Raw genomic sequence first — 26,604 nt, 5'->3', positions numbered from 1 at the left:
CCTGTTTCTCTTTTTCCCTGTGTGTCTCCATCTGTATGTCTGTCTGTTTCTCTGTTTCCCTGTGTGTCTCTATCTGTATGTCTGCCTGTTTCTCTGTTTCCCTGTGTGTCTCTATCTGTATGTCTGTCTGTTTCTCTGTTTCCCCGTGTGTCTCTATTTGTATGTCTGCCTGTTTCTCTGTTTCCCGTGTGTCTCTATCTGTATGTCTGCCTGTTTCTCTGTTTCCCTGTGTGTCTCTATCTGTACGTCTGTCTGTTTCTCAGTTTCCCTGTGTGTCTCTATCTGTATGTCTGCCTGTTTCTCTGTTTCCCTGTGTGTCTCTATCCGTATGTCTGTCTGTTTCTCTGTGTGTCTCTATCTGTATGTCTGTCTGTTTCTCTGTCTCTATCTGTATGTCTGCCTGTTTCTCTGTTTCCCTGTGTGCCTCTATCTGTATGTCTGCCTGTTTCTCAGTGTGTCTCTATCTGTATGTCTGCCTGTTTCTCTGTTTCCCTGTGTGTCTCTATCCGTTTGTGTGTCTCTATCCATTTGTGTGTCTCTATCCGTTTGTCTATCTGTTTCTCTGTTTCCCTGTGTGTCTCTATCTGTATGTCTGTCTGTTTCTCAGTATGTCTCTATCTGTATGTCTGCCTGTTTCTCTGTTTCCCTGTGTGCCTCTGTATGTCTGCCTGTTTCTCTGTTTGCCTGTGTGCCTCTGTATGTCTGCCTGTTTCCCTGTGTGTCTCTATCTGTATGTCTGCCTGTTTCTCTGTTTCCCTGTGTGTCTCTATCCGTTTGTCTATCTGTTTCTCTGTTTCCCTGTGTGTCTCTATCTGTATGTCTGTCTGTTTCTCTGTGTGTCTCTATTCGTATGTCTGCCTGCTTCTCTGTTTCCCTGTGTGCCTCTGTATGTCTGCCTGTTTCTGTGTGTCTCTATCTGTATATCTGTCTGTTTCTCTGTGTGTCTCTATCTGTATGTCTGCCTGTTTCTCTGTTTCCCTGTGTGCCTCTGTATGTCTGCCTGTTTCCCTGTGTGTCTCCATCCGTTTGTGTGTCTCTATCCGTTTGTCTGTCTGTTTCTCTGTTTCCCTGTGTGTCTCTATCTGTATGTCTGTCTCTCTGTGTGTCTCTATCTGTATGTCTGCCTGTTTCTCTGTTTGCCTGTGTGCCTCTGTATGTCTGCCTGTTTCCCTGTGTGTCTCTATCTGTATGTCTGCCTGTTTCTCTGTTTGTCTGTGTGCCTCTGTATGTCTGCCTGTTTCCCTGTGTGTCTCTATCTGTATGTCTGCCTGTTTCTCTGTGTGTCTCTATCTGTTTGTCTGTCTGTTTCTCTGTTTCCCTGTGTGTCTCGATCTGTATGTCTGCCTGTTTCTCTGTGTGTCTCTATCCGTATGTCTGCCTGTTTCTCTCTGTGTCTCTATCTGTATGTCTGTCTGTTTCTCTGTGTGTCTCTATCTGTATGTCTGCCTGTTTCTCTGTGTGTCTCTATCTGTACGTCTGCCTGTTTCTCTGTGTGTCTCTATCCGTTTGTCTGTCTGTTTCTCTGTTTCCCTTGTGTCTCGATCTGTATGTCTGCCTGTTTCTCTGTGTCTCTATCTGTATGTCTGCCTGTTTCTCTCTGTGTCTCTATCTGTATGTCTGTCTGTTTCTCTGTGTGTCTCTATCTGTATGTCTGCCTGTTTCTCTGTGTGTCTCTATCTGTATGTCTGCCTGTTTCCCTGTGTGTCTCTATCTGTATGTCTGCCTGTTTCCCTGTGTGTCTCTATCTGTACGTCTGCCTGTTTCTCTGTGTGTCTCTATCCGTTTGTCTGTCTGTTTCTCTGTTTCCCTTGTGTCTCGATCTGTATGTCTGCCTGTTTCTCTGTGTCTCTATCTGTATGTCTGCCTGTTTCTCTCTGTGTCTCTATCTGTATGTCTGTCTGTTTCTCTGTTTCCCTATGTGTCTCTATCTGTATGTCTGTCTGTTTCATGTTTCCCTGTGTGTCTCTATCTGTATGTCTGTCTGTTTCTCTGTTTCCGTGTGTCTCTATCTGTATGTCTGTCTGTTTCTCTGTTTCCCTGTGTGTCTCTATCTGTATGTCTGTCTGTTTCTCTGTGTGTCTCTATCCGTATGTCTGCCTGTATCTCTGTTTCCCTGTGTGTCTCTATCTGTATGTCTGCCTGTTTCTCTGTTTCCCTGTGTGTCTCTATCTGTATGTCTGTCTATTTCTCTGTGTGTCTCTATCTGTATGTCTGTCTGTTTCTCTGTGTGTCTCTATCTGTATGTCTGTCTGTTTCTCTGTTTCCCTGTGTGTCTCTATCTTTGGGTCTGCCTGTTTCTCTGTGTGTCTCTATCTGTATGTCTGTCTGTCTGTTTCCCTGTGTGTCTCTATCTGTATGTCTATCTGTTTCTCTGTTTCCCTGTGTGTCTCTATCTTTGTGTCTGCCTGTTTCTCTGTTTCCCTGTGTGTCTCTATCGGTTTGTCTGTTTCTCTGTGTGTCTCTATCTGTATGTCTGTCTGTTTGTTTCGCTGTGTGTCTCTATCTGTATGTCTGTCTGTTTCCCTGTGTCTCTATCCGTTTGTCTGTCTGTTTCTCTGTGTGTCTCTATCCGTTTGTGTCTGTTTCTCTGTTTCCCTGTGTCTCTATCTGTATGTCTGTCTGTTTCTCTGTGTGTCTCTATCTGTATGTCTGCCTGTTTCTGTTTCCTTGTGTGTCTCTATCTGTATGTCTGTCTGTTTTCCTGTGTGACTCTATCCATATGTCTGCCTGTTTCTCTGTGTGTCCCTATCTGTATATCTGCCTGCTTCTCTGTGTCTCTATCTGTATGTCTGTCTGTTTCTCTGTGTCTCCATCTGTATGTCTGTCTGTTTCTCTGTTTCCCTGTGTGTCTCTATCCATTTGTCTGTCTATTTCTCTGTTTCCCTGTGTGTCTCTATCTGTATGTCTGCCTGTTTCTCTGTGCGTCTCTATCTGTATGTCTGCCTGTTTCTCTGTTTCCCTGTGTGTCTCTATCTGTATGTCTGCCTGTTTCTCTGTTTCCCTGTGTGTCTCTATCTTTGTGTCTGCCTGTTTCTCTGTTTCCCTTTGTGTCTCTATTCGTATGTCTGTCTATTTCTCTATGTGTCTCTGTCTGTATGTCTGCCTGTTTCTCTGTTTCCCTGTGTGTCTCTATCTGTATGTCTGTCTGTTTCATTGTTTCCCAGTGTGTCTCTATCCGTTTGTCTGTCTGTTTCTCTGTTTCCCTGTGTGTCTCTATCCGTATGTCTGTTTATTTCTTTGTGTGTCTCTATCTGTATGTCGTCTGTTTCTCTGTGTCTCTATCTGTATGTCTGCCTGTTTCTCTGTTTCCCTGTGTGTCTCTATCTGTATGTCTGTCTGTTTCTCTGTGTGTCTCTATCCGTATGTCTGACTGTTTTTGTGTGTCTCTATCTGTATGTCTGCCTGTTTCTCTGTTTCCCTGTGTGTCTCTATCTGTATGTCTGTCTGTTTTTCTGTGTCTCCATCTGTATGTCTGCCTGTTTCCCTGTGTGTCTCTATCTGTATGTCTGTCTGTTTCTCTGTTTCCCTGTGTGTCTCTATCTGTACATCTTCCTGTTTCTCTGTGTGTCTCTACCTGTATGTCTGCCTGTTTCTCTGTTTCCCTGTGTGTCTCTATCTGTATGTCTGTCTGTTTCTCTGTGTGTCTCTATCTGTATGTCTGCCTGTTTCTGTTTCGTTGTGTGTCTCTATCTGTACGTCTGTTTTCCTGTGTGACTCTATCCGTATGTCTGCCTGTTTCTCTGTTTCCCTGTGTGTCCCTATCTGTATATCTGCCTGCTTCTCTCTGTGTCTCTATCTGTATGTCTGTCTGTTTCTCTGTGTCTCCATCTGTATGTCTGTCTGTTTCTCTGTTTCCCTGTGTGTCTCTATCCATTTGTCTGTCTATTTCTCTGTTTCCCTGTGTGTCTCTATCTGTATGTCTGCCTGTTTCCCTGTGTGTCTCTATCTGTATGTCTGTCTGTTTCTCTGTGTGTCTCTATCTTTGTGTCTGCCTGTTTCTCTGTTTCCCTTTGTGTCTCTATTCGTATGTCTGTCTGTTTCTCTGTGTGTCTCTATCTGTATGTCTGTCTGTTTCTCTGTTTCCCTGTCTGTCTCTATCTGTACGTCTGTCTGTTTCTCTGTTTCCCTGTGTGTCTCTATCCATATGTCTGTTTATTTCTTTGTGTGTCTCTATCTGTATGTCGTCTGTTTCTCTGTGTCTCTATCTGTATGTCTGCCTGTTTCTCTGTTTCCCTGTGTCTCAATCTGTATGTCTGTCTGTTTCTCTGTGTGTCTCTATCCGTATGTCTGTCTGTTTCTCTGTGTGTCTCTATCTGTATGTCTGCCTGTTTCTCTGTGTGTCTATATCTGTATGTCTGCCTGTTTCTCTGTTTCCCTATGTGTCTCTATCTGTATGTCTGTCTGTTTCTCTGTGTGTCTCTATCTGTATGTCTGTCTATTTCTCTGTTTCCCTGTGTGTCTCTATCTGTACGTCTGTCTGTTTCTCTGTTTCCGTGTGTCTCTATCTGTATGTCTGCCTGTTTTTCTGTGTCTCTATCTGTATGTCTGCCTGTTTCCCTGTGTGTCTCTATCTGTATGTCTGTCTGTTTCTCTGTTTCCCTGTGTGTCTCTATCTGTATGCCTGCCTGTTTCTCTGTGTGTCTCTATGTGTATGTCTGCCTGTTTCTCTGTTTCCCTGTGTTTCTCTATCTGTGTGTCTGCCTGTTTCTCTGTGTGTCTCTATCTGTATGTCTGCCTGTTTCCCTGTGTGTCTCTATCTGTATGTCTGTCTGTTTCCCTGTGTGTCTCTATCTGTATGTCTGCCTGTTTCTCTGTGTTTCTCTATCCGTTTGTCTGTTTCTCTGTGTGTTTCTATCACTATGTCTGTTTCTGTTTCCCTGTGTGTCTCTATCTGTTTGTCTGTCTGTCTCTCTGTGTGTCTCTATCTGTATGTCTGTCCGTTTTTCTGTTTCCCTGTGTGTCTCTATCCGTTTGTCTGTCTGTTTCTCTGTGTCTCTATCCGTTTGTCTGCCTGTTTCTCTGTGTGTCTCTATCTGTTGGTGTCTGTTTCTCTGTTTCCCTGTGTGTCTCTGTGTATGTCTGTCTGTTTCTCTGTGTGTCTCTATCTGTATGTCTGCCTGTTTCTCTGTGTATCTCTATCTGTATGTCTGTCTGTTTCTCTACTTCCCTGTGAGTCTCTATCTTTGTGTCTGCCTGTTTCTCGGTTTCCCTGTGTCTCTCTATTCGTATGTCTGTCTGTTTCTCTGTGTGTCTCTGTCAGTATGTCTGCCTGTTTCTCTGTTTCCCTGTGTGTCTCTATCTGTATGTCTGTCTGTTTCATTGTTTCCCAGTGTGTCTCTATCCGTTTGTCTGTCTGTTTCTCTGTTTCCCAGTGTGTCTCTATCCGTTTGTCTGTCTGTTTCTCTGTTTCCCTGTGTGTCTCTATCCGTATGTCTGTTTGTTTCTTTGTCTGTCTCTATCTGTATGTCTGTCTGTTTCTTTGTGTCTCTATCTGTATGTCTGCCTGTTTCTCTGTTTCCCTGTGTGTCTCTATCTGTATGTCTGCCTGTTTCTCTGTTTCCGTGTGTCTCTATCTGTATGTCTGTCTGTTTCTCTGTGTGTCTCTATCTGTATGTCTGTCTGTTTCTCTGTTTCCATGTGTGTCATTATCTGTATGTCTGTCTATTTCTCTGTTTCCCTGTGTGTCTCTATCTGTACGTCTGCCTGTTTCTCTGTGTGTCTCTATCTGTATGTCTGCCTGTTTCTCTGTGTGTCTCTATATGTATGTCTGTCTGTTTCTCTGTTTCCATGTGTGTCATTATCTGTATGTCTGTCTATTTCTCTGTTTCCCTGTGTGTCTCTATCTGTACGTCTGCCTGTTTCCCTGTGTGTCTCTATCTGTATGTCTGCCTGTTTCTCTGTGTATCTCTATCTGTATGTCTGTCTGTTTATCTATTTTCCTGTGAGTCTCTATCTTTGTGTCTGCCTGTTTCTCGGTTTCCCTGTGTCTCTCTATTCGTATGTCTGTCTGTTTCTCTGTGTGTCTCTGTCTGTATGTCTGCCTGTTTCTCTGTTTCCCTGTGTGTCTCTATCTGTATGTCTGTCTGTTTCTCTGTTTCCCTGTGTGTCTCTATCCGTATGTCTGTTTGTTTCTTTGTGTGTCTCTATCTGTATGTCTGTCTGTTTCTTTGTGTCTCTATCTGTATGTCTGCCTGTTTCTCTGTTTCCCTGTGTGTCTCTATCTGTATGTCTGTCTGTTTCTCTGTTTCCGTGTGTCTCTATCTGTATGTCTGCCTGTTTCTCTGTTTCCGTGTCTCTATCTGTATATCTGTCTGTTTCTCTGTTTCCATGTGTGTCATTATCTGTATGTCTGTCTATTTCTCTGTTTCCCTGTGTGTCTCTATCTGTATGTCTGCCTGTTTCTCTGTGTGTCTCTATCTGTATGTCTGTCTGTTTCTCTGTTTCCATGTGTGTCATTATCTGTATGTCTGTCTATTTCTCTGTTTCCCTGTGTGTCTCTATCTGTACGTCTGCCTGTTTCCCTGTGTGTCTCTATCTGTATGTCTGCCTGTTTCTCTGTGTGTCTCTATCTGTATGTCTGTCTGTTTCTCTGTTTCCCTGTGTGTCTCTACCTTTGTGTCTGCCTGTTTCTCTGTTTCCCTGTGTGTCTCTATTCGTATGTGTCTGTTTCTCTGTGTGTCTCTGTCTGTATGTCTGCCTGTTTCTCTGTTTCCCTGTGTGTCTCTATCTGTATGTCTGCCTGTTTCCCTGTGTGTCTCTATCTGTATGTCTGCCTGTTTCTCTGTTTCCCTGTGTCTCTATCCGTATGTCTGTCTGTTTCTCTGTGTGTCTCTATCTGTATGTCTGCCTGTTTCTCTGTTTCCCTATCTGTATGTCTGTCTGTTTCTCTGGTTCCATGTGTGTCATTATCTGTATGTCTGTCTATTTCTCTGTTTCCCTGTGTGTCTCTATCTGTACGTCTGCCTGTTTCTCTGTGTGTCTCTATCTGTATGTCTGCCTGTTTCTCTGTTTCCCTGTGTGTCTCTACCTTTGTGTCTGCCTGTTTCTCTGTTTCCCTGTGTGTCTCTATTCGTATGTGTCTGTTTCTCTGTGTGTCTCTGTCTGTATGTCTGCCTGTTTCTCTGTGTGTCTCTATCTGTATGTCTGTCTGTTTCTCTGTGTGTCTCTACCTTTGTGTCTGCCTGTTTCTCTGTTTCCCTGTGTGTCTCTATTCGTATGTGTCTGTTTCTCTGTGTGTCTCTGTCTGTATGTCTGCCTGTTTCTCTGTTTCAGTGTGTCTCTATCTGTATGTCTGCCTGTTTCCCTGTGTGTCTCTATCTGTATGTCTGTCTATTTCGCTGTTTCCCTGTGTGTCTCTATCCGTATGTCTGTCTGTTTCTCTGTGTGTCTCTATCTGTATGTCTGCCTGTTTCTCTGTTTCCCTGTGTCTCTATCTGTATGTCTGTCTGTTTCTCTGTTTCCATGTGTGTCATTATCTGTATGTCTGTCTATTTCTCTGTTTCCCTGTGTGTCTCTATCTGTACGTCTGCCTGTTTCTCTGTGTGTCTCTATCTGTATGTCTGCCTGTTTCTCTGTGTGTCTCTATCTGTATGTCTGTCTGTTTCTCTGTTTCCATGTGTGTCATTATCTGTATGTCTGTCTATTTCTCTGTTTCCCTGTGTGTCTCTATCTGTACGTCTGCCTGTTTCTCTGTGTCTCTATCTGTATGTCTGCCTGTTTCTCTGTGTGTCTCTATCTGTATGTCTGTCTGTTTCTCTGTTTCCATGTGTGTCATTATCTGTATGTCTGTCTATTTCTCTGTTTCCCTGTGTGTCTCTATCTGTACGTCTGCCTGTTTCTCTGTGTGTCTCTATCTGTATGTCTGTCTGTTTCTCTGTTTCCCTGTGTGTCTCTACCTTTGTGTCTGCCTGTTTCTCTGTTTCCCTGTGTGTCTCTATTCGTATGTGTCTGTTTCTCTGTGTGTCTCTGTCTGTATGTCTGCCTGTTTCTCTGTGTGTCTCTATCTGTATGTCTGTCTGTTTCTCTGTGTGTCTCTATCTGTATGTCTGCTGTTTCTCTGTGTGTCTCTATCTGTATGTCTGCTGTTTCTCTGTGTGTCTCTATCTGTATGTCTGCCTGTTTCTCTGTGTGTCTCTATCTGTATGTCTGCCTGTTTCCCTGTGTGTCTCTATCTGTATGTCTGTCTGTTCCCTGTGTGTCTCTATCTGTATGTCTGCCTGTTTCCCTGTGTGTCTCTATCCGTTTGTCTGTTTCTCTGTGTGTTTCTATCTCTATGTCTGTTTCTGTTTCCCTGTGGGTCTCTATCTGTATGTCTGTCCGTTTTTCTGTTTCCCTGTGTGTCTCTATCCGTTTGTCTGCCTGTTTCTCTGTGTGTCTCTATCTGTTTGTGTCTGTTTCTCTGTGTGTCTCTATGTGTATGTCTGGCTGTTTCTCTGTGTGTCTCTATCTGTATGTCGGTCTGTTTCTCTGTGTGTCTCTATCTGTATGTCTGCCTGTTTCTGTTTCCCTGCGTGTCTCTATCCGTATGTCTGTCTGTTTCTCTGTGTGTCTCTATCTGTTTGTCTGTTTCTCTGTGTGTTTCTATCTCTATGTCTGTTTCTGTTTCCCTGTGTGTCTCTATCCGTATGTCTGTCTGTTTCCCTGTGTGTCTCTATCTGTATGTCTGCCTGTTTCTCTGGTTCCCTGTGTGTCCCTATCTGTATGTCTGCCTGCTTCTCTGTGTGTCTCTATCTGTATGTCTGTCTGTTTCTCTGTTTCCCTGTGTCTCTATCTGTATGCCTACCTGTTTCTCTGTGTCTCTATCTTTATGTCTGCCTGTTTCTCTGTTTCCCTGTGTGTCATTATCTGCATGTCTGTCTGTTTCTCTGTGTGTCTCTATCTGTATGTCTGCCTGTTTCTCTGTTTCCCTCTGTGTCTCTATCTGTATGTCTGCCTGTTTCTCTGTATGTCTCTATCTGTATGTCTGCCTGTTTCTCTGTGTGTCTCTATCTGTATGTCTGCCTGTTTCTCTGTTTCCCTCTGTGTCTCTATCTGTATGTCTGCCTGTTTCTCTGTATGTCTCTATCTGTATGTCTGCCTGTTTCTCTGTGTGTCTCTATCTGTATGCCTGCCTGTTTCTCTCTGTGTCTCTATCTGTATGCCTGTCTGTTTCTCTGTTTCCCTGTGTGTCTCTATCTGTATGTCTGTCTGTTTCTCTGTTTCCTTGTGTGCCTCTATCCGTATGTCTGTCTGTTTCTCTGTGTGTCTCTATCTGTATGTCTGTCTGTTTCTCTATTTCCGTGTGTCTCTATCTGTATGTCTGCCTGTTTCTCTGTTTCCCTGTGTCTCTATCTGTTTCTCTGTTTCCCTGTGTGTCTCTATCCATACGTCTGTCTGTTTCTCTGTTTCCCTGTGTGTGTCTATCTGTATGTCTGCCTGTTTCTGTTTCCCTGTTTGTCTCTATCTGTATGTCTGTCTGTTTCCCTGTGTCTCTATCCGTTTGTCTGTCTGTTTCCATGTCTGTCTGTTTCTCTGTGTGTCTCTATCCATTTGTCTGTCTGTTTCCCTGTGTGTCTCTATCCATTTGTCTGTCTGTTTCTCTGTTTCCCTCTGTGTCTCTATGTGTTTGTCTGTTTCTCTGTGTGTCTCTATCCATTTGTCTGTCTGTTTCTCTGTGTGTCTCTATCTGTTTGTCTGTCTGTTTCTCTGTTTCCCTCTGTGTCTCTATCCGTTTGTCTGTTTCTCTGTGTGTCACTATCTGTATGTCTGCCTGTTTCTCTGTTTCCCTGTGTGTCTCTATCCGTTTGTCTGCCTGTTTCTCTGTTTCCCTGTTTGTCTCTATCTGTATGTCTGCCTGTTTCTCTGTTTCCCTGTGTCTCTATCTGTTTCTCTGTTTCCCTGTGTGTCTCTATCCATACGTCTGTCTGTTTCTCTGTTTCCCTGTGTGTGTCTATCTGTATGTCTGCCTGTTTCTGTTTCCCTGTTTGTCTCTATCTGTATGTCTGTCTGTTTCCCTGTGTCTCTATCCGTTTGTCCGTCTGTTTCCCTGTGTGTCTCTATCTGTATGTCTGTCTGTTTCTCTGTGTGTCTCTATCCATTTGTCTGTCTGTTTCTCTGTTTCCCTCTGTGTCTCTATCCGTTTGTCTGTTTCTCTGTGTGTCTCTATCCATTTGTCTGTCTGTTTCTCTGTTTCCCTCTGTGTCTCTATCCGTTTGTCTGTTTCTCTGTGTGTCTCTATCCATTTGTCTGTCTGTTTCTCTGTTTCCCTGTGTGTCTCTATCCGTTTGTCTGTTTCTCTGTGTGTCACTATCTGTATGTCTGCCTGTTTCTCTGTTTCCCTGTGTGTCTCTATCCATATGTCTGTCTATATGTCTGTCAAGTCTGTCTGGTTTGTGTTGTTTCTTTCATGAACCAAATACACCTGGATTTTCAAAGGACGTTCTGTTAAATCTGCTTTAAGGCTGGGAACTTTACAACCTAAACTGCACCTTTTAGTTCATTGTCCAATCCCAAACAAAATCTGATTTGTCTGAACTATCAGACTGCCAACCATCATCTCCCCACCTTCATCTGCCTATAACATTCCCAACTCCACCCCTCTTGGGCCCCTCTCTCCATTCCTGATGAAGAGCTTCTGCCCGGAATGTCGACTCTCCTGCCCCCTCAGACGCTACCTGACTGGCTGTGCTTTGCCAGCGCCACATTTTCCGACTCTGATCTCCAGCAGCCACGGTCCTCACTCTCTCCCAACGTTCAGAGCTGTTTGTGTTGCATTTACGTGGCGCCTTTTCACTCCCTCAGGAAGCCCCCCCCCCCACCCCTCCACTGTGGTTTCCAGCCGGTGACACTCTTTTGGCACCCGTTCGCCGATTGTTTTGCTGAGCGAGAGGTTCCGTGGGGAGGATACCCCGTGCTGTTGCTACTGCTGACGGGGAATACCCTCGCGGTGTAGGGCTGAGCTAAAAGCCCCGTCTTCTGAAACACTGGTCCCAAATCCCGGACTTTTCAAGTGACTTTCAAAAGTAAAGCAAAAAGGCAGGGCAGCCGGGGGAAAGGACACGGGCACGAAGATAGCTGACTGTGTCGGCCGAAAAATCCAATTCACACGTTGTCTCTGAGAGAACAGGCCTCAACTCCATCTAACCCAGAGCGAACAGGACCCCTCGGCCACGTCATGACGGTTCCAATCCATAGCCCGGGCGTGGAAACTTGGCGAGCTTCCACTGAGGTGCAGAGGGAACACTGCACTGTACTGTCTTTCAGATGCAATATTCTACTGTCTCGATTTGGGTCCCCGCTGTAGGGATTGCGATCGATTATTTGTTGATTTTTTTTTAAGGCGGTTTGGATCACCCCCAGATCCCTGGTCCTGACACTTATTAGTTCACGGCAGTGAAACCCTCTGCTAGTTAAACCACAGAAAAGCTCACTTCGCCTCGTAATCTGCTAAAGGAGGAACAGGTAACTCCCCAAATTCCACTATTTAAAGAAAAAAAAAATCAATTTTGTTCTTTAACTCTGAAAGTGAACATTAAACAATTATTTATAACTCAAAGCCTCCTTTCTTTTAAAGGTCTGTTGGCCACGCCCAACACTACCACAATATGCTGCTCCAATAAAAGCCTCTATTAAAATTCCATCAACTTAGTTTCCAAAACCAGACAGTGGCTGTCCCTTCCAGTGTTGATCTTCCTCTGGCTGCAGATTCTCCCTGGGTCAGCTTTGGTCTTTTGCTGCAAAGATGTTTCACCTGAAAAATGTACCTTTGACAGAGAGTGTTTTGAGTGGCAGCCTTTCTCTGGATGGCAGGTTGTCGCTCTCTCTGTCTAACTCTCAAAACGCCGGTTTATTTATACCCCGAACATCGAGCGTCTTATTGGTTCAATGTTGTCAAAACAGTAAAATTCAAATGCGATTGGGTTTTAGTGTCCTGGAGCATAGTTTAAATTGATTGCTTAAATTCTCAATGTCATGAAGATGGCAGCCAAATGTTTACATATTTTCAACTGTCACATGACAGGTGCCTGCAAAGTCTCATTGCCAACAACTTTCACTCTCGCTTAAAGGTACAGTACACGCTTTCAACTTCAGAACAGAACTGACGACTTCCTGGCTCGAGAGATGAGAAATGCAATGCTGGAGCCACAACCCTGCATCTTGATGTTCCTCTGGATGAGTTCAGTTCTCAGAGGTTCTGTTATGAACTTTTGAGGAAGACAGGAAAGATGATCATCTTGGGAGTGGCCATGCTGAGGGGTAGCACAGCGTGAGGAACAAATGCTGAGGCGGTGGGCTGGGATACTTTGGTGAGGGGGGCTGGCTACTGTGAGACGCGTATCTGCCATATCTTCCTACTCTTGCCCTCGCCAGCGTATGGCACAAGCAGCAACCCAGCGTTTCCTTTTCTCTTTTTTTAAGAGCAATAGGGATGGACAATCGAGCAGATGCAGGATGTGGGAGGTCTGCGTCCCTGCTGACGTTTACCTGTGAGCAGTGCACCCAGCCCCACACGGAGACCGCATGAGGGAACTGGAGCTGGATGAACTCTGGATCATTCGGGAGGCCGAGGGATTGATAGACAGGAGTTACGGGAAGGTAGTCACACCTAGGTTACAGGAAGAAGGGTGGCGGTCAGGAGAGGGAAAGGGAATAGGTAGTCAGTGTGGGGTTCCCCAGTGACCATTCCCCTCAATAACCAGTATCTTTGGATACTGTTGGCTGTGAGGAGAGGGGGCAATCTCCCAGGGGAAAGCCATAGCGGCTAGGTCTCTGGCATTGAATCTGGCTTAGAAGGGAAGGAGGGAGAAGAGGAGAATAGTAGTGGTACGGGATTCATTGGTTAGGGGAACTAACAGGAGACTCTGTGTACGAGAACGAGACTCCCAGATGGTATATTGCCTCCCAGGTGCCAGGGTCAGGGATGCCTTGGATCGAGTCTACAGCATTCTTAAAGGGGAGGGCAAACAGCCAGAAGTCATGGTACACACCTGTACCAATGACATAGCGAGGTACAGGACTGAGGTCATAAGAAATGAATTTAGGGAATTAGGAAAGAAGCTATAAAGGACAACAAGGGTAGTAATCTCTGGGTTGCTGCTTGTGCCATACGCTGGTGAGGGCAAGAGTAGAAAGATATGGCAGATACGTGGCTGAAGTCTTGATGCAGAAGCAGGGTTTCAGATTTGTGGATCATTGGGTTCTCTTCTGGAGAAGGTTATGACCTGTACTAAAGAGACAGGATACACCTGAACTCAAGGGAAACCAATATCCTTGCGGACAGGTCTGCTAGAGATGTTGGGAAAGCTTTAAACTAGGTTGGTGGGGGGGGTGGGAACCGGAGCGTCAGTTCAGAAGATGCAGCACTTGGTGTAAAGGTAGGTGCATGGAGCAGAGAGACTAAGAGGAAACGTCAACTAAAATGGAAAGAGGATGTGAGTCTAGGCAGAAGGAAGCAACGCAGAGACCAGAGCAAAAATCAGAGAAGAGAAAAGTAAAATTGGCCGAAAGAATCATATGCAAAAGACAGGGAGATTGTGAGATGAAAGGGACAATAAGTGTCAGGACACTTTATGGGAATGCCCGTAGTATTTGAAACAACTCGTGCACATCAGTGCAAAGGACTCTGATTTCGTTGCCATTACAGAAACGCGGTTGCAGGGTGGTGTTGACTGGGAATTAAATAGCCAAGGCTATCAGGTAATTCGGAGCGATAGGCAGCAAGGAAAGGGAGGTGGGGGTCACGCTCTACATTAAGGACGAGAGCGATAGGGAGAAATGATATAGGATCTAAGGAGCAAAATGTTGAATCCATTTGGATGGAGATCAGGAGTAGTAAGTCATTGGTGGGAGTAGTCCATAGACCACCCAATAATAATGTTACAATAGTGATCAATCAAGAAATATCTGACACATGTAAGATCAGAGCAGGAGTAATCATGGGGGACTTTAACGTGCATGTTGATTGGCCGAATCAAGTCGGTAGAGACAGTCTTGAGGAGGAACTCTTAGAACTCATCCATGATAACTTCCTTGGACAGCATGTCACTGAAACCTACAAGGGAGCATGCAACCCCATTGATCTGATCCTGTGTAATGAGACAGATAAAATTAATGATTTCGCAGTTAAGGATGCTCTCGGAAAGAGTCGCCACAGTATGATCGAATTTTGGATACAAATGGAGGGGGAAATAGGAGAATCGAAAACAAGGGAGACTACAATGGGATGAGGAAGGTGTTGGCCAAATCACAGGTTTTACGATGGAACGGTTGAGGAACAGTGGAGGACTTTCAAAGAGGACTTCTCACAGTGCTCAAGGAAAATATGTTCCGGTCAAAAACAAGGAGAGCAAGGGTAGGAAGAGCCAGCCTAAAATAAAGGAAGACATCCAATTAAAAGCTCAGGCTTACAAAGTAGCCATGACCAGTGGGAAACAGGAAGATGGGGGAAACTTGAAAAAGCAACAAAGATCCATGAAACAAGCAATAAACAAAGATAGATTATGAATGCAAACCAGCACAGAGTATGAAAACAGGTAGGAAACGTTTTTTATAAATATATAAAATGGAAAAAGGGTGGCTAAAGTGGACATACGTCTCTTGCAGGATGAGAAAGGGGAATTGATATTGAGTAATGCTGAAATGGCCGAGGCCTTGAATACCTATTTTGTGTCAGTCTTTACAGTGGAAGATGTGTCTAACATGCCAAAGAATGATGTTTAGGATATGAGTTGAGGGACTTGAATTCAATTGTTATCACTAAAGGGGTAGTGTTGAGCAAACCTGAGGGTCTAAAGGTAGATAAGTCCCCTACTCCTGATGGAATGCATTGCAGGGTGCTGAAAGATGTGGCGGAAATTATAGAGATACCTTAGTGGTAATTTACTAAAATTCACTGGACTCCGGACAGGTCACACCAGAATGGAAGACGCACTGCTAATTTAATAAAAGGGTGTAGGCAAAAGGTAGGTAACTCTAGGCCTGTTAGCTTAACATCTGTAGTTGGGAAAATGCTGGAGGCTATTGTTAAAGAAGAAACAGTGAGACATCTGGATGGAAGCCACTCTTATCCATTTTATATATTTATAAAAACTTTTCCTACCTGTTTTCATACTCTGTGCTGGTTTGCATTCATAATCTATCTTTGTCTATTGTTTGTTTCATGGATCTTTGTTGCTTTTTCAAGCTTTCCATCAGGCAGACCCAGCATGGACTCGGGAAGGGAAGGACGTGTTTGACAAATTTACTGGAGTGCTTTGAGGTTGTAACAAGCGCGACGGATGGAGGGGAACAGGCGGATGTTGTATACTTGGATTTCCAAAAAGGAGTTCCATAAAGGTGCTGCATAAAAGACTCATCCATAAGAATGAAGGGAGTTGCAGGGAATCTGCCAACATGGATAGAGGACTGGTTAACCAATAGGAAGCAGAGAGTGGGGAAACATGGGTGTTTCTCTGGTTGGAGATCAGTGGCAAGTGGGGGGCTGCAGGGGTCAGTGTTAGGCCCGTTCGTGACATTTATAAATGATCTGGAAGAGGAGACCGAGTGTAATGTATCCAAGTTTGCTGATGGCACTAAATTGAGTGGAAAGGCAAGCCGTGCAGAGGATGTGGAGGGTCTGCAGAGAAATTTATATCGGTTAAGTGGGTGGCAGATGGAGTACAATGTTGGTAAATGTGAGGTTATCCACTAAAGGTCGTAGGTCAGGGTATTAATTAAATGGTGAAGGACTGCAGCATGCTGTTGTGCAGAGGGAGTTAGGACTGCTTCTACATGAATCGCCAGTTCTTTTGCCGGTGCAGCAGGTAATCAGGAAGGCAAACAGAATATTGGCTTTCATTGCTAGAGGGATTGAACTTAAGAGCGGGGAGGTTCTGCTGCAATTGTACCAGGTTTTAGTGAGGGGGCACCTGGAGTATTGTGTGCAGTTCTGGTCTCCTTACTTGAGGGAGGATATACTGGCTTTGGAGGTGGTGCAGAGTGAGGTTCACCAGGTTGATTTCAGAGGTGAGGGGGTTACCCTATTAGATTAGATTACATCTAATTAGATTACTTACAGTGTGGAAACAGGCCCTTCGGCCCAACGAGTCCACACTGACCCTCCAAAGAGCAACCCACCCAGACCCATTCCCCTACATTTACCCCTTCACCTAACTCTACGGGCAATTTAGCTTGGCCAATTCACCGAACCTGCACATCTTTGGACTGTGAGAGGAAACCGGAGCACCCGGAGCAAACCCACGCAGACACGGGGAAAATGTGCAAACTCCACACAGACAGTTGCCTGACGTGGGAATTGAACCCGGGTCTCTGGCGCTGTGAGGCAACAGTGCTAACCACTGTGCCACCGTGCTGCCCAAAAGGAGAGGTTGAGTCGCCTGGGACCGTACTCGCTAGAATTTAGAAGAATGAGAGAGAGGATCTTATAGAAACATATAAAATTATGCAAGGGCATAGATAAAATAGAGGCAGGCGGGTTTTCTTTCTGCTCATGGGTGAGACTGGGACGAGAGGGCATGGCCTCAAGATGGCGGGGGGGGAGTAGATTTAGGACAGAGATGAGGAAGCTTTTCCCAGAGGAGCAGTGAATCTATGGAATTCTCTGACAAGGAAGCAGTAGAGGCAGCTTCATTCAATATATTCAAGGCACAGTTGGCTGAGTTTTTGCACGGTAGGGGAATTAAGAATTGTGGGGATAACGTAGGTTGGAGGAGCTGAGGCAATAGATAGATCAGCCATGATCTTATTGATTGATGGAGCAGGCTCAATGGCCTAATCCAGGTTCAATTACAACGAAACAGAAGGTGACAGGTAAGTCGACAGACAGGTACAGAGATAGAGTCACAGAGTCTGTCAACGTCTCGAAGTTTCACTTGGTCACGGTTTACTGCAGTCACATGTTCCCTCCTGATTAGCCAGAATATTGAACCAACTGGCACATCCCTGGTCCCCGCGGGAGCTGGTTAGTTCAAAAGGAAACATTTGCTGTGTTTTTGACGTGGCCCAAGTGAAAGCCATCGCAGCAGCGCGGGGTTGGCCGAATCGTCGCAATGTCCTCTTTTGCTTTCGGACGCATCGGGGTCGACTTCCAACCGAGAGAATAGCGCGGAGGAGAGGCAGCGGCGGCTGGCCTGGAATTCTGTCCCCACCCAGGCCTTCCCAAGCTGACGCAGTTTTTTTTCTCGAACGCGACATGAATTTGCAGGCAGGCGCCCAGAGGGAACCGGGCCTTCTTAAAAAAAAAACGCATGTGCGGAGCCGCGAGTGATATTGTTGCGCAGTTGGGTACGATACTTGTGGAGTGGGAGGCAGGAAATTAGAATTTGGTGTTTGTAAAATGCTGGCGGAGGCGGAGGGAAGCATTGCGTGGTCCTTATAAAAGATCATGTGCTTTTCCTGTGCTTAGAGATTTAAAATGCAAATGCACATTTGAATGGAAAGGCCAGACAGTTAGCAGACCAAGCGGCAGACATCAGCCCCCTGAATTTAGCCAATCAATTTGAACCAGGCACTTCAATACCAAAGGCCAATTCAATTTAAATCTGATGGTTTTGACAACACAGTGCCAATCCTATTGGAAGAAATATTGATAGGTCATTGAGGGTGGGCAAAGAAGGACAAAGGGCCGAGAGCCAGCTGCCATCCCCAGAGCTAATGGCCCTCAGCTCTCGAGAGAGAATCGCTGGCTCTCACAGCCTCCTTTCTGTCCTACAGAAAGCACCGTCCCAATAACAACAGTACTAACAGCACAACTAGTTAGTATTCCTGACAGAATAATCGACAGGGAAGGCACAGAATGTTCCGGAAGAGACACAACCTGGCCGTAATTTCAAGAGATTAAATTCTATTTTTTTTTCAATATAAGCGGGACATGAATTTATTGGAAAAGCACACAATTAGACTCTTTCTTTATTCGGAGATAGTTAATAGTTAAGAGAGATTTATTCGGTTTGTTTATCGTTTAGTTAATTTGTTCACCGTGAGATTTTAGATTAAAACTGACAAGTAACAACTTATTTAAGTGTCGGGGATTTATTTTATTGAATCGCTAGAAGTTGCTGAAAAGCAGGTTACCCCACTTCTCAATGTCCTTTTCCAGATTATGGGGTGAGGTGCTCTGTTTTGGTTTTTAGTTCTTGGGGTGGAGGGGAGGAGGTCAATCTCTGCTTAATGACAATAATGAACGCGATGGTGGAGGGGTTACCCACCAGCGGGAGGGAGACGGCTACTTCTTGCTGGAAGCCGGGTAATCTGCCGGCATCGGGCGTTTGCAGTGTCGCTGGTGCGCCCGCAGGTTGGCGAGCTGGGTGAAGCCCGCACCGCAGGCGGGGCAGGCGAAGGGCCGCTCGCCGGTGTGGACCCGCCGGTGCCGCAGCAGGCTGAAGGACTTGGTGAAGCGTTTGCCGCAGGCCGGGCAGGCGAAGGGCCGCTCGCCGGTGTGGACCCGCCGGTGGGCCGTCAGGTCGGAGGCCTGGCGGAACCGCTTGCCGCAGGCGGCGCAGCCGAAGGGCCGCTCCTCAGTGTGGATCCGCTGGTGCCGCTGGAGGCTGGTGGGCCCGGTGAAGCCCTTGCTGCAGACGGGGCAGGCGAAGGGCCGTTCGCCGGCGTGCGCCCGCTGGTGCTCAGCCAGGCTGGCCGCATGCCGGAACTTCTTGCCGCAGCGGCCGCAGGCCAGCCGCTTCTCGGCGTGGGCCTGCAGGTGTGAGCGCAGGCTGGACGACCAGGAGAAGCCCTTACCGCACGCCGGGCAGGTGAACGGCCGCTCGCCGGTGTGGACCCGGCGGTGGACGTTGAGGTCGGAGGAGGACCGGAACCACTTGCCGCACACGGGGCAGCTGAAGGGCCTCTCCTCGGTGTGCGTCCGCTGGTGGGAGAGCAGGCACGTTGACATGGTGAAGCCCTTGCCGCACAGCGAGCAGGTGAAGGGCTTCTCCCCGGTGTGGACCCGCCGGTGGGTGTCCAGCAGCGACGGGTAGCAGAAGGCCTTGCCGCAGTCCTGGCACTTCCACGGTTTCTCACGAGCGCCGGGCGCCGCGTGGACCCGCTGGTGGTGCTCCAGCAGCGACGGGTAGCAGAAGGTCTTGCCGCAGTCCTGGCACTTCCACCGCTTCTCCCTGGAGCCGGGCGCAGCGTGGACCCGCCGGTGGCTCTCCAGACGGCACGGGTAGTTGAAGCCTTTGCCGCAGTCGCCGCACTTCCAGGGCTTATCCGCCGCCCCGGGCCCATCGTGGACCCGCCGGTGAATCTCAAGCCAGGACGGGTACTCAAAGGCCTTGCCGCAGTCGCCGCACTTCCACGGCTTCTCTCCGTGCCCGGCGTGGACCCGCCGGTGGTTGTCCAGCCGGTAGCTGTGACCGAAGACCTTGCCGCAGTCCTCGCACTTCCAGGGCTTCTCCCGGGGCGGGGCATGGACGCGCTGGTGGTTCCGCAGCAGGGACGGGTAGCTGAACCCCTTGCCGCAGTCGCCGCACGTCCAGGGCTTGTCGCCGGCCGCGGGTTTGCCGTGGACGCGTTGGTGGTTCCTCAGCAGCGACGGGTAATTGAAGCCCTTCCCGCAGTCCCCGCACTTCCACGGCCTCTCCATTGAAGCCTCGCCTGCTCGGGGCATGGGGGCCTGGCTCCTTCCCGCGGCGTTTCGTCTGCTCTTTTCAAGCTGCGCGGAAACGCCCGGCTCTCCCGGGCGCGCGCAGTCCTCCTGGTCTCACCCGGACACGGGGACGTCCGGAACCTCTTCCCAGACACCGGACGTTTCTGGTTGCGCGTTCGGAGGCCCGTGCCGGTTCAGAGCCAGACGCTTGGCGTCCACTCTCGTCAGATCTCGCTGCGGTTAGAACAGGCGGCTCTGCCAAATTCCCCTGCCTGATCCCCTGCAAAAGGAGTTCACAAAGATCAGCTTTGTAAACGCGGTACAGAAACGCAGAAGCTGGGGATAATTTCTGTTCCTCCGCTCTCTGTTTCCCCCATAGCTATAAATCCACATCTCATCGTACCCTCCCCCGCCATTCCAGGGGCTGAAACGGGAACAGTAGGAGGCCATTCGGACCCCATTGTACTGGCGTTCAATGAGATTACGGCTGAAGCAAATGTCATAGACTTCGGGCCTCATCCCTCGATATCTTTCCTTAACAAAACGCTTAACAGGGGATAAAGCCAAGAACTGAGGGGGCTGGTATTCAGAAGCAAAAAGAGAAATTGCCAGAGAGACTCAGCAGGTCGAGCCACATCTGTGGAGATAAAACAGTGTCAAGATTTCACATCCAGTGACTCTTCAGAACATCTCTTCACAGGATGGTCTGGCCCTAATTTTCAGGCTCTGCCCTCAGTTCTGTGGAAATAGTTTATGTCCTTTCCTGTCAAAGTCTTGTAGAGTTCCATCAGATCACCCCGTGACGTTCTGAATCCCACAGTAAATCTGGCCCAATTTCTGTCATCCCTCCTTGCCAACCTAACTCCTGAAGTCCCAGGTATCATTCTTGCAAAGTCACCCAAGATCCCCCAAAGCCACGACCACTTCCGTCTAGAAGGACAAGGGTCAGTAGATGTCTAGGAACACCACCCCCCCCTTTCAGGTTCCCCTCCAAGCCGCTCCCCATCCTGCCCTTGGAAACGTATCGCCGTTCCTTCACCGTCGCGGGTACAAAGTGCCGGAATTCCCTCCTTAAGGGCAGTGTGGGGGGCAACCCACAGCAGGTGGACTGCAGCGGTTCAAGAAGGCAGCCTCACCCCCTCCAGCCTTCTCAAGCCGCCCACCTCCCACAGAATGAATAAAGGAGTCAACAAAAGAAAACCCTGCTTTTGTTCTGCTTTCACGACAGTAAAAACAAGGAGCTGTGGATGTTGGAAATCTGAAACCAAAACAGAAATTGCAGGAGAAACCTGTCAGATCTGGCAACAGCTCTGGAAGAAGGAGAGAAAACAGAGCTCTGAAGAAAGGTCACTGGACTCGGAAAGTCAAGTCCGTTTTCTCCCTTTCTCTCTCTTTCGCCCCACGCTGTCCTTAAGGAGGGAATTCCAGGACTTTGACCCAGTGACACTGAAGGAACGTAAGAAATGAGGAAGAGGAGCTTGTTCTGCCATTCAATAGGTTGATCCGATGTCCCTCCATAACCCTCGAATTGCCTCACTGATCAGGGAACTTTCCAGCTCAGTTTCCGTGCTGAGTTTCTCCAGCAATTTCTGTCTTTATTTCAGACCATCGACTTCTGCAGCTCATCGCTTCTGTTCTGCTGCTACCCCCTCCTCCAATTTGTTTCTCCGCTCCCAGCCTTGGACTGTGGGGTGGGAAGGGGGGGGAATTGTACAGCGGTTGTGCAGTGAGCATCGCTGCCTCAGGGTGCCAGGGATCCAGGGTTTGCCTCCACCATTGGTGGACTGCGCCTGTGCAGGAGTTTGCACGGTCTCCCAGCAACGCCATCCCTGCGTCTGCTCCAGTTTCCTGCCACAATCCAGGGGGTGCGCAGGTGAGGGTGGGTTGGCCGTAATAAATAGTCCCAGGGATGTGCAGGTGAGGGTGGGCTGGCCGTGCTAAATCGTCCCAGGGGATGTGCAGGTGAGGGTGGGTTGGCCGTGCTAAATTGTCCAGGGGATGTGCAGGTGAGGGTGGGTTGGCCGTGCTAAATTGTCCAGGGGATGTGCAGGTGAGGGTGGGTTGGCCGTGCTAAATTGTCCAGGGGATGTGCAGGTGAGGGTGGGCTGGCCGTGCTAAATTGTCCAGGGGATGTGCAGGTGAGGGTGGGTTGGCCGTGCTAAATTGTCCAGGGGATGTGCAGGTGAGGGTGGGCTGGCCGTGCTAAATTGTCCAGGGGATGTGCAGGTGAGGGTGGGTTGGCCGTGCTAAATCGTCCCAGGGATGTGCAGGTGAGGGTGGGTTGGCCGTGCTAAATTGTCCAGGGGATGTGCAGGGGAGGGTGGGTTGGCCCTGCTAAATTGTCCAGGGGATGTGCAGGTGAGGGTGGGTTGGCCGTGCTAAATTGTCCCAGGGATGTGCAGGTGAGGGTGGGCTGGCCGTGCTAAATTGTCCCAGGGATGTGCAGGGGAGGGTGTGTTAGCCGTGCTAAATTGTCCCAGGGATGTGCAGGTGAGGGTGGGTTGGCCGTGCTAAATTGTCCCAGGGATGTGCAGGGGAGGGTGGGTTGGCCGTGCTAAATTGTCCAGGGGATGTGCAGGTGAGGGTGGGTTAGCCGTGCTAAATTGTCCCAGGGATGTGCAGGGGAGGGTGGGTTGGCCGTGCTAAATTGTCCCAGGGATGTGCAGGGGAGGGTGGGTTGGCCGTGCTAAATTGTCCCAGGGATGTGCAGGGGAGGGTGGGTTGGCCGTGCTAAATTGTCCCAGGGATGTGCAGGTGAGGGTGGGTTGGCCGTGCTAAATTGTCCAGGGGATGTGCAGGTGAGGGTGGGTTGGCCGTGCTAAATTGTCCAGGGGATGTGCAGGGGAGGGTGGGTTGGCCCTGCTAAATTGTCCGGGGGATGTGCAGGTGAGGGTGGGTTGGCCGTGCTAAATTGTCCAGGGGATGTGCAGGTGAGGGTGGGTTGGCCGTGCTAAATTGTCCAGGGGATGTGCAGGTGAGGGTGGGTTGGCTGTGCTAAATTGTCCAGGGGATGTGCAGGTGAGGGTGGGTTAGCCGTGCTAAATTGTCCAGGGGATGTGCAGGTGAGGGTGGGTTGGCCGTGCTAAATTGTCCCAGGGGATGTGCAGGTGAGGGTGGGTTGGCCGTGCTAAATTGTCCCAGGGGATGTGCAGGTGAGGGTGGGTTGGCACTGCTAAATTGTCCCAGGGGATGTGCAGGTGAGGGTGGGTTGGCCGTGCTAAATTGTCCCAGGGGATGTGCAGGTGAGGGTGGGTTGGCCGTGCTAAATTGTCCAGGGGATGTGCAGGTGAGGGTGGGTTGGCCGTGCTAAATTGTCCAGGGGATGTGCAGGTGAGGGTGGGTTGGCCGTGCTAAATTGTCCAGGGGATGTGCAGGTGAGGGTGGGTTGGCCGTGCTAAATTGTCCCAGGGGATGTGCAGGTGAGGGTGGGTTGGCCGTGCTAAATTGTCCCAGGGGATGTGCAGGTGAGGGTGGGTTGGCCGTGCTAAATTGTCCAGGGGATGTGCAGGTGAGGGTGGGTTGGCCGTGCTAAATTGTCCAGGGGATGTGCAGGTGAGGGTGGGTTAGCCGTGCTAAATTGTCCCAGGGGATGTGCAGGTGAGGGTGGGTTAGCCGTGCTAAATTGTCCAGGGGATGTGCAGGTGAGGGTGGGCTGGCCGTGCTAAATTGTCCAGGGGATGTGCAGGTGAGGGTGGGTTGGCTGTGCTAAATTGTCCAAGGGATATGCAGGTGAGAGCGGGTTGGCCGTACTAAATTGTCCCAGGGGATGTGCAGGCGAGGGTGGGTTGGCCGTACTAAATTGTCCAGGGGATGTGCAGGTGAGGGTGGGTTGGCCGTGCTAAATTGTCCAGGGGATGTGCAGGTGAGGGTGGGTTGGCCGTACTAAATTGTCCCAGGGATGTGCAGGCGAGGGTGGGTTGGCCGTACTAAATTGTCCAGGGGATGTGCAGGTGAGGGTGGGTTGGCCGTGCTAAATTGTCCAGCGGATGTGCAGGTGAGTGTTGCTCAGCCACAAGGGGAGCGGGAGACAGTAAAGACCGCAGTTGGTGGAAGTTAGAGTCAGTAGATGTGAGGCTGGAAGAGCGCAGCAGGTCAGACCGCGTCCGAGGAGCAGGGGAGTGAACGTTTTGGGCTGAAACCCTTCATCAGGACTGGGGAGTCCAGAAGCAAATTGAAGGAGGGACGGTGGAGCGGGGCTGGGGGAAGGGGAGGTGAGATGTTGACAGGTGGATGGAGGTCAGAGGTTATTACGTTTGGTCAGTGGGAAGGGTGGAGCGCATAGGTGAGTGGGTAGATGGACAGGTTAGAATAGGTCGGGGAAGCGAGGAGGAGGAGGGGCCTCGACAGAGCAACAGGTTGGGAGGGGGAAGCTTGAGGCTGGTGAAGTCAATGTTGAGGCCATTGGGCTGTGAGAGCTCCACAGGCAATGTGTGAGGAGTCGCTCCTTCAGTGTCTGTCTGGCCTCACTCTGATAGTGGAGGGGGCACTGGGCGAGGGGTGGGTCTTTAAGGTGGATGGCAATCACAAGGTCGGGTTGCTTGCCCAGCCAGCAATGCCCTCACCCTGTGAGTGAATAAAAACACATTCCTCGAAGGTAGAGTAGCAGGTAGACAGTTTGGTGTAGAAGGGACGTGGCATGCTTGCCTTGGCGGGTCAGAGTCACAGGGACGTACAGCACGGAAACAGACCCTTCGGTTTAACTCGTCCATGCCAACCAGATATCCCTAACCTAATCTAATCCAATTTGCCAGCACTTGGCCCATATCCCGCCAAACCCTTCCTACCCACGTTCCCATCCAGACGTCTATGAAATGCTGTAATTGCGCCAGCCTCTACCACTTCCTCTGGCAGCTCGATCCATACACGTACCACCCTCTGCATGGAAACGTTGCCCCTTAGGTCTATTTTATATCTTTCCCCTCTCACCCTAAACCTACCCCCCTCTAGTGCTGGACTCCCCCACCCCAGGGAAAGGACCTTGTCTATTTACTCTCTCCGTGCCCCCTCGTGACTTTGTAAACCTCTCTAAGGTCACCCCTCAGCCTCCGAAGCTCCAGGGAAAACAGCCCCAGCCTGTTCAGCCTCTCCCTGTAGCTCAAACCCTCCAGCATCCTTGTAAATCATTCCTGAACCCTTTCAGGTTTCGCAACATCTTTCCGATAGGAAGGAGACCAGAACTGCACGCAGTAATCTCTCTTCAGAGAAGAAGTTCCTCCTCACGAATAGGAAGGGTTCAGAGGGATATGGGCCTAGTGCTAGAGTAGGTTAGGGATATCTGGGGTTGAAAAATGTGGTGCTGGGAAAACACAGCCGGCCAGGCAGCATCCGAGGAGCAGGAGAATCGACGTTTCGGGCATAAGCCCTTCTTGAAGAAGGACTTACGCCCCCGAAACGTTGATTCTCCTGCACCTCGGACGCTGCCTGGCCTGCTGTGTTTTTCCAGCACCTCATCTGAAGACAGGCTTACGCCCCCCCGAAACGTCGACTCTCCTGCTCCTCGGATGCTGCCTGGCCGGCTGTGTTTTTCCAGCACCACATCTGGAGAAGGGCTTACATCCCCGAAACGTCGACTCTCCTGCTCCTCGGATGCTGCCTGGCCTGCTGTGTTTTTCCAGCACCTCATCTGAAGACAGGCTTACGCCCCCCCGAAACGTCGACTCTCCTGCTCCTCGGATGCTGCCTGGCCGGCTGTGTTTTTCCAGCACCACATCTGGAGAAGGGCTTACATCCCCTAAACGTCGACTCTCCTGCTCCTCGGGTGCTGCCTGGCCTGCTGTGTTTTTCCAGCACCACATCTGAAGAAGGGCTTACGCCCCCCCCGAAACGTCGACTCTCCTGCTCCTCGGGTGCTGCCTGGCCGGCTGTGTTTTTCCAGCACCACATCTGAAGAAGGGCTTACGCCCCCCCGAAACGTCGACTCTCCTGCTCCTCGGGTGCTGCCTGGCCTGCTGTGTTTTTCCAGCACCACATCTGAAGAAGGGCTTACGCCCCCCCCGAAATATCGACTCTCCTGCTCCTCGGATGCTGCCTGGCCTGCTGTGTTTTTCCAGCACCACATCTGAAGAAGGGCGTACGCCCCCCCCGAAATATCGACTCTCCTGCTCCTCGGATGCTGCCTGGCCTGCTGTGTTTTTCCAGCACCACATCTGAAGAAGGGCGTACGCCCCCCCCGAAACGTCGACTCTCCTGCTCCTCGGGTGCTGCCTGGCCGGCTGTGTTTTTTTTTCCCCCCCCTGCACCACATTTTTCAACTCTGGTACTCCAGCATCTGCAGCCCTCACTTTCTACTGAGGGATAGCTGGGCCAGCATGGTGGAGTTGGGCCGAACGGTCTGCCTCTGTGCTGCACATCTCTACGACCCTCTGGGTCTGCATTGTCCCTCACCTTGGGTCACGTGGCGGAGGGGGTCACGTGGCTGGCAGCGCGCGGGGGCGGGGGTTCAGGGTGACGTGTTGGCAGCGCGGTGGCCCCGCCCCTTACGCCCGCCCCGCCCCTTACGCCCGCCCCGCCCCCCGGGGCGGGACGCGCATGCGCACAGCGCCCCCCCTTCCCCGGTGCCCGACGACGAGGTGGACGCCAGCCCGAAACAAGATGGCGGCCGCTGCCCCGCGGCCGGACCGTTGCGGCGGAGATTCAAAACCGCCCGCGGCCCACACACACACACACCCACTGCCCACCACCCCCCACCGGGCGCCTCCCTGCGGGGTTCCTCGCCAACCCCGCCGCTTGTTGCCCGCTCCCCGGCCGCCCGCGTCTTACCGAGCGGCGTCACAGCCGACGACGCCGCCACCGCTGGGAGGCCCGTCTGACCTTGCGCGTGCGCACGGCGCCTGCCCCGCCCCGCGGCGCGCGCCCCCGCCCGCTCCGGGGGATAGAGGACTTTCAGCCGCGCGGGGCATTCTGGGTGATGGGCAGAGTCTGTTTAGCAGTGTGGAAACAGGCCCTTCGGCCCAGCCTTCTGGGTGATGGGCGGAGTCTGTTTAGCAGTGTGGAAACAGGCCCTTCGGCCCAGCCTTCTGGGTGATGGGCGGAGTCTGTTTAGC

At 49.7% G+C, this 26,604-nt stretch overlaps 2 protein-coding genes across 2 annotated transcripts in view; both read right to left on the bottom strand.

Moving 5' to 3' along the window:
• Nucleotides 1–12,533, bottom strand: part of cideb (cell death inducing DFFA like effector b) — a 55,517-nt gene extending 42,984 nt beyond the window's left edge. The window contains exon 1 of the mRNA XM_087975731.1: nt 12,463–12,533. Coding sequence (XP_087831857.1) covers nt 12,463–12,533 — 71 coding nt within the window. The remainder of the gene's footprint in view (nt 1–12,462) is intronic.
• A 3,997-nt stretch (nt 12,534–16,530) lies between these two features.
• LOC122543556 (uncharacterized) lies at nt 16,531–26,365 on the bottom strand. The gene is made up of 2 exons (XM_043682376.2): nt 26,321–26,365; nt 16,531–19,841 (listed from the first exon to the last, which is right to left on the bottom strand). The coding sequence occupies exon 2, from the start codon at nt 19,580–19,582 to the stop codon at nt 18,200–18,202; it is 1,383 nt and encodes a 460-aa protein (XP_043538311.2). The 5' UTR covers nt 19,583–19,841; nt 26,321–26,365; the 3' UTR covers nt 16,531–18,199.
• Between the last annotated feature and the right edge of the window lie 239 nt (nt 26,366–26,604).

This window comes from Chiloscyllium plagiosum, unplaced genomic scaffold (genome assembly GCF_037043375.1).
Source record: "Chiloscyllium plagiosum isolate Xiang-an unplaced genomic scaffold, Cpla_swu_hap1 HiC_scaffold_27, whole genome shotgun sequence".
Lineage (NCBI taxonomy): Eukaryota > Metazoa > Chordata > Chondrichthyes > Orectolobiformes > Hemiscylliidae > Chiloscyllium > Chiloscyllium plagiosum.
The sequence above is the reverse complement of the archived record's forward strand: the minus strand, read 5'-3'. Positions and strand labels throughout refer to the sequence as shown.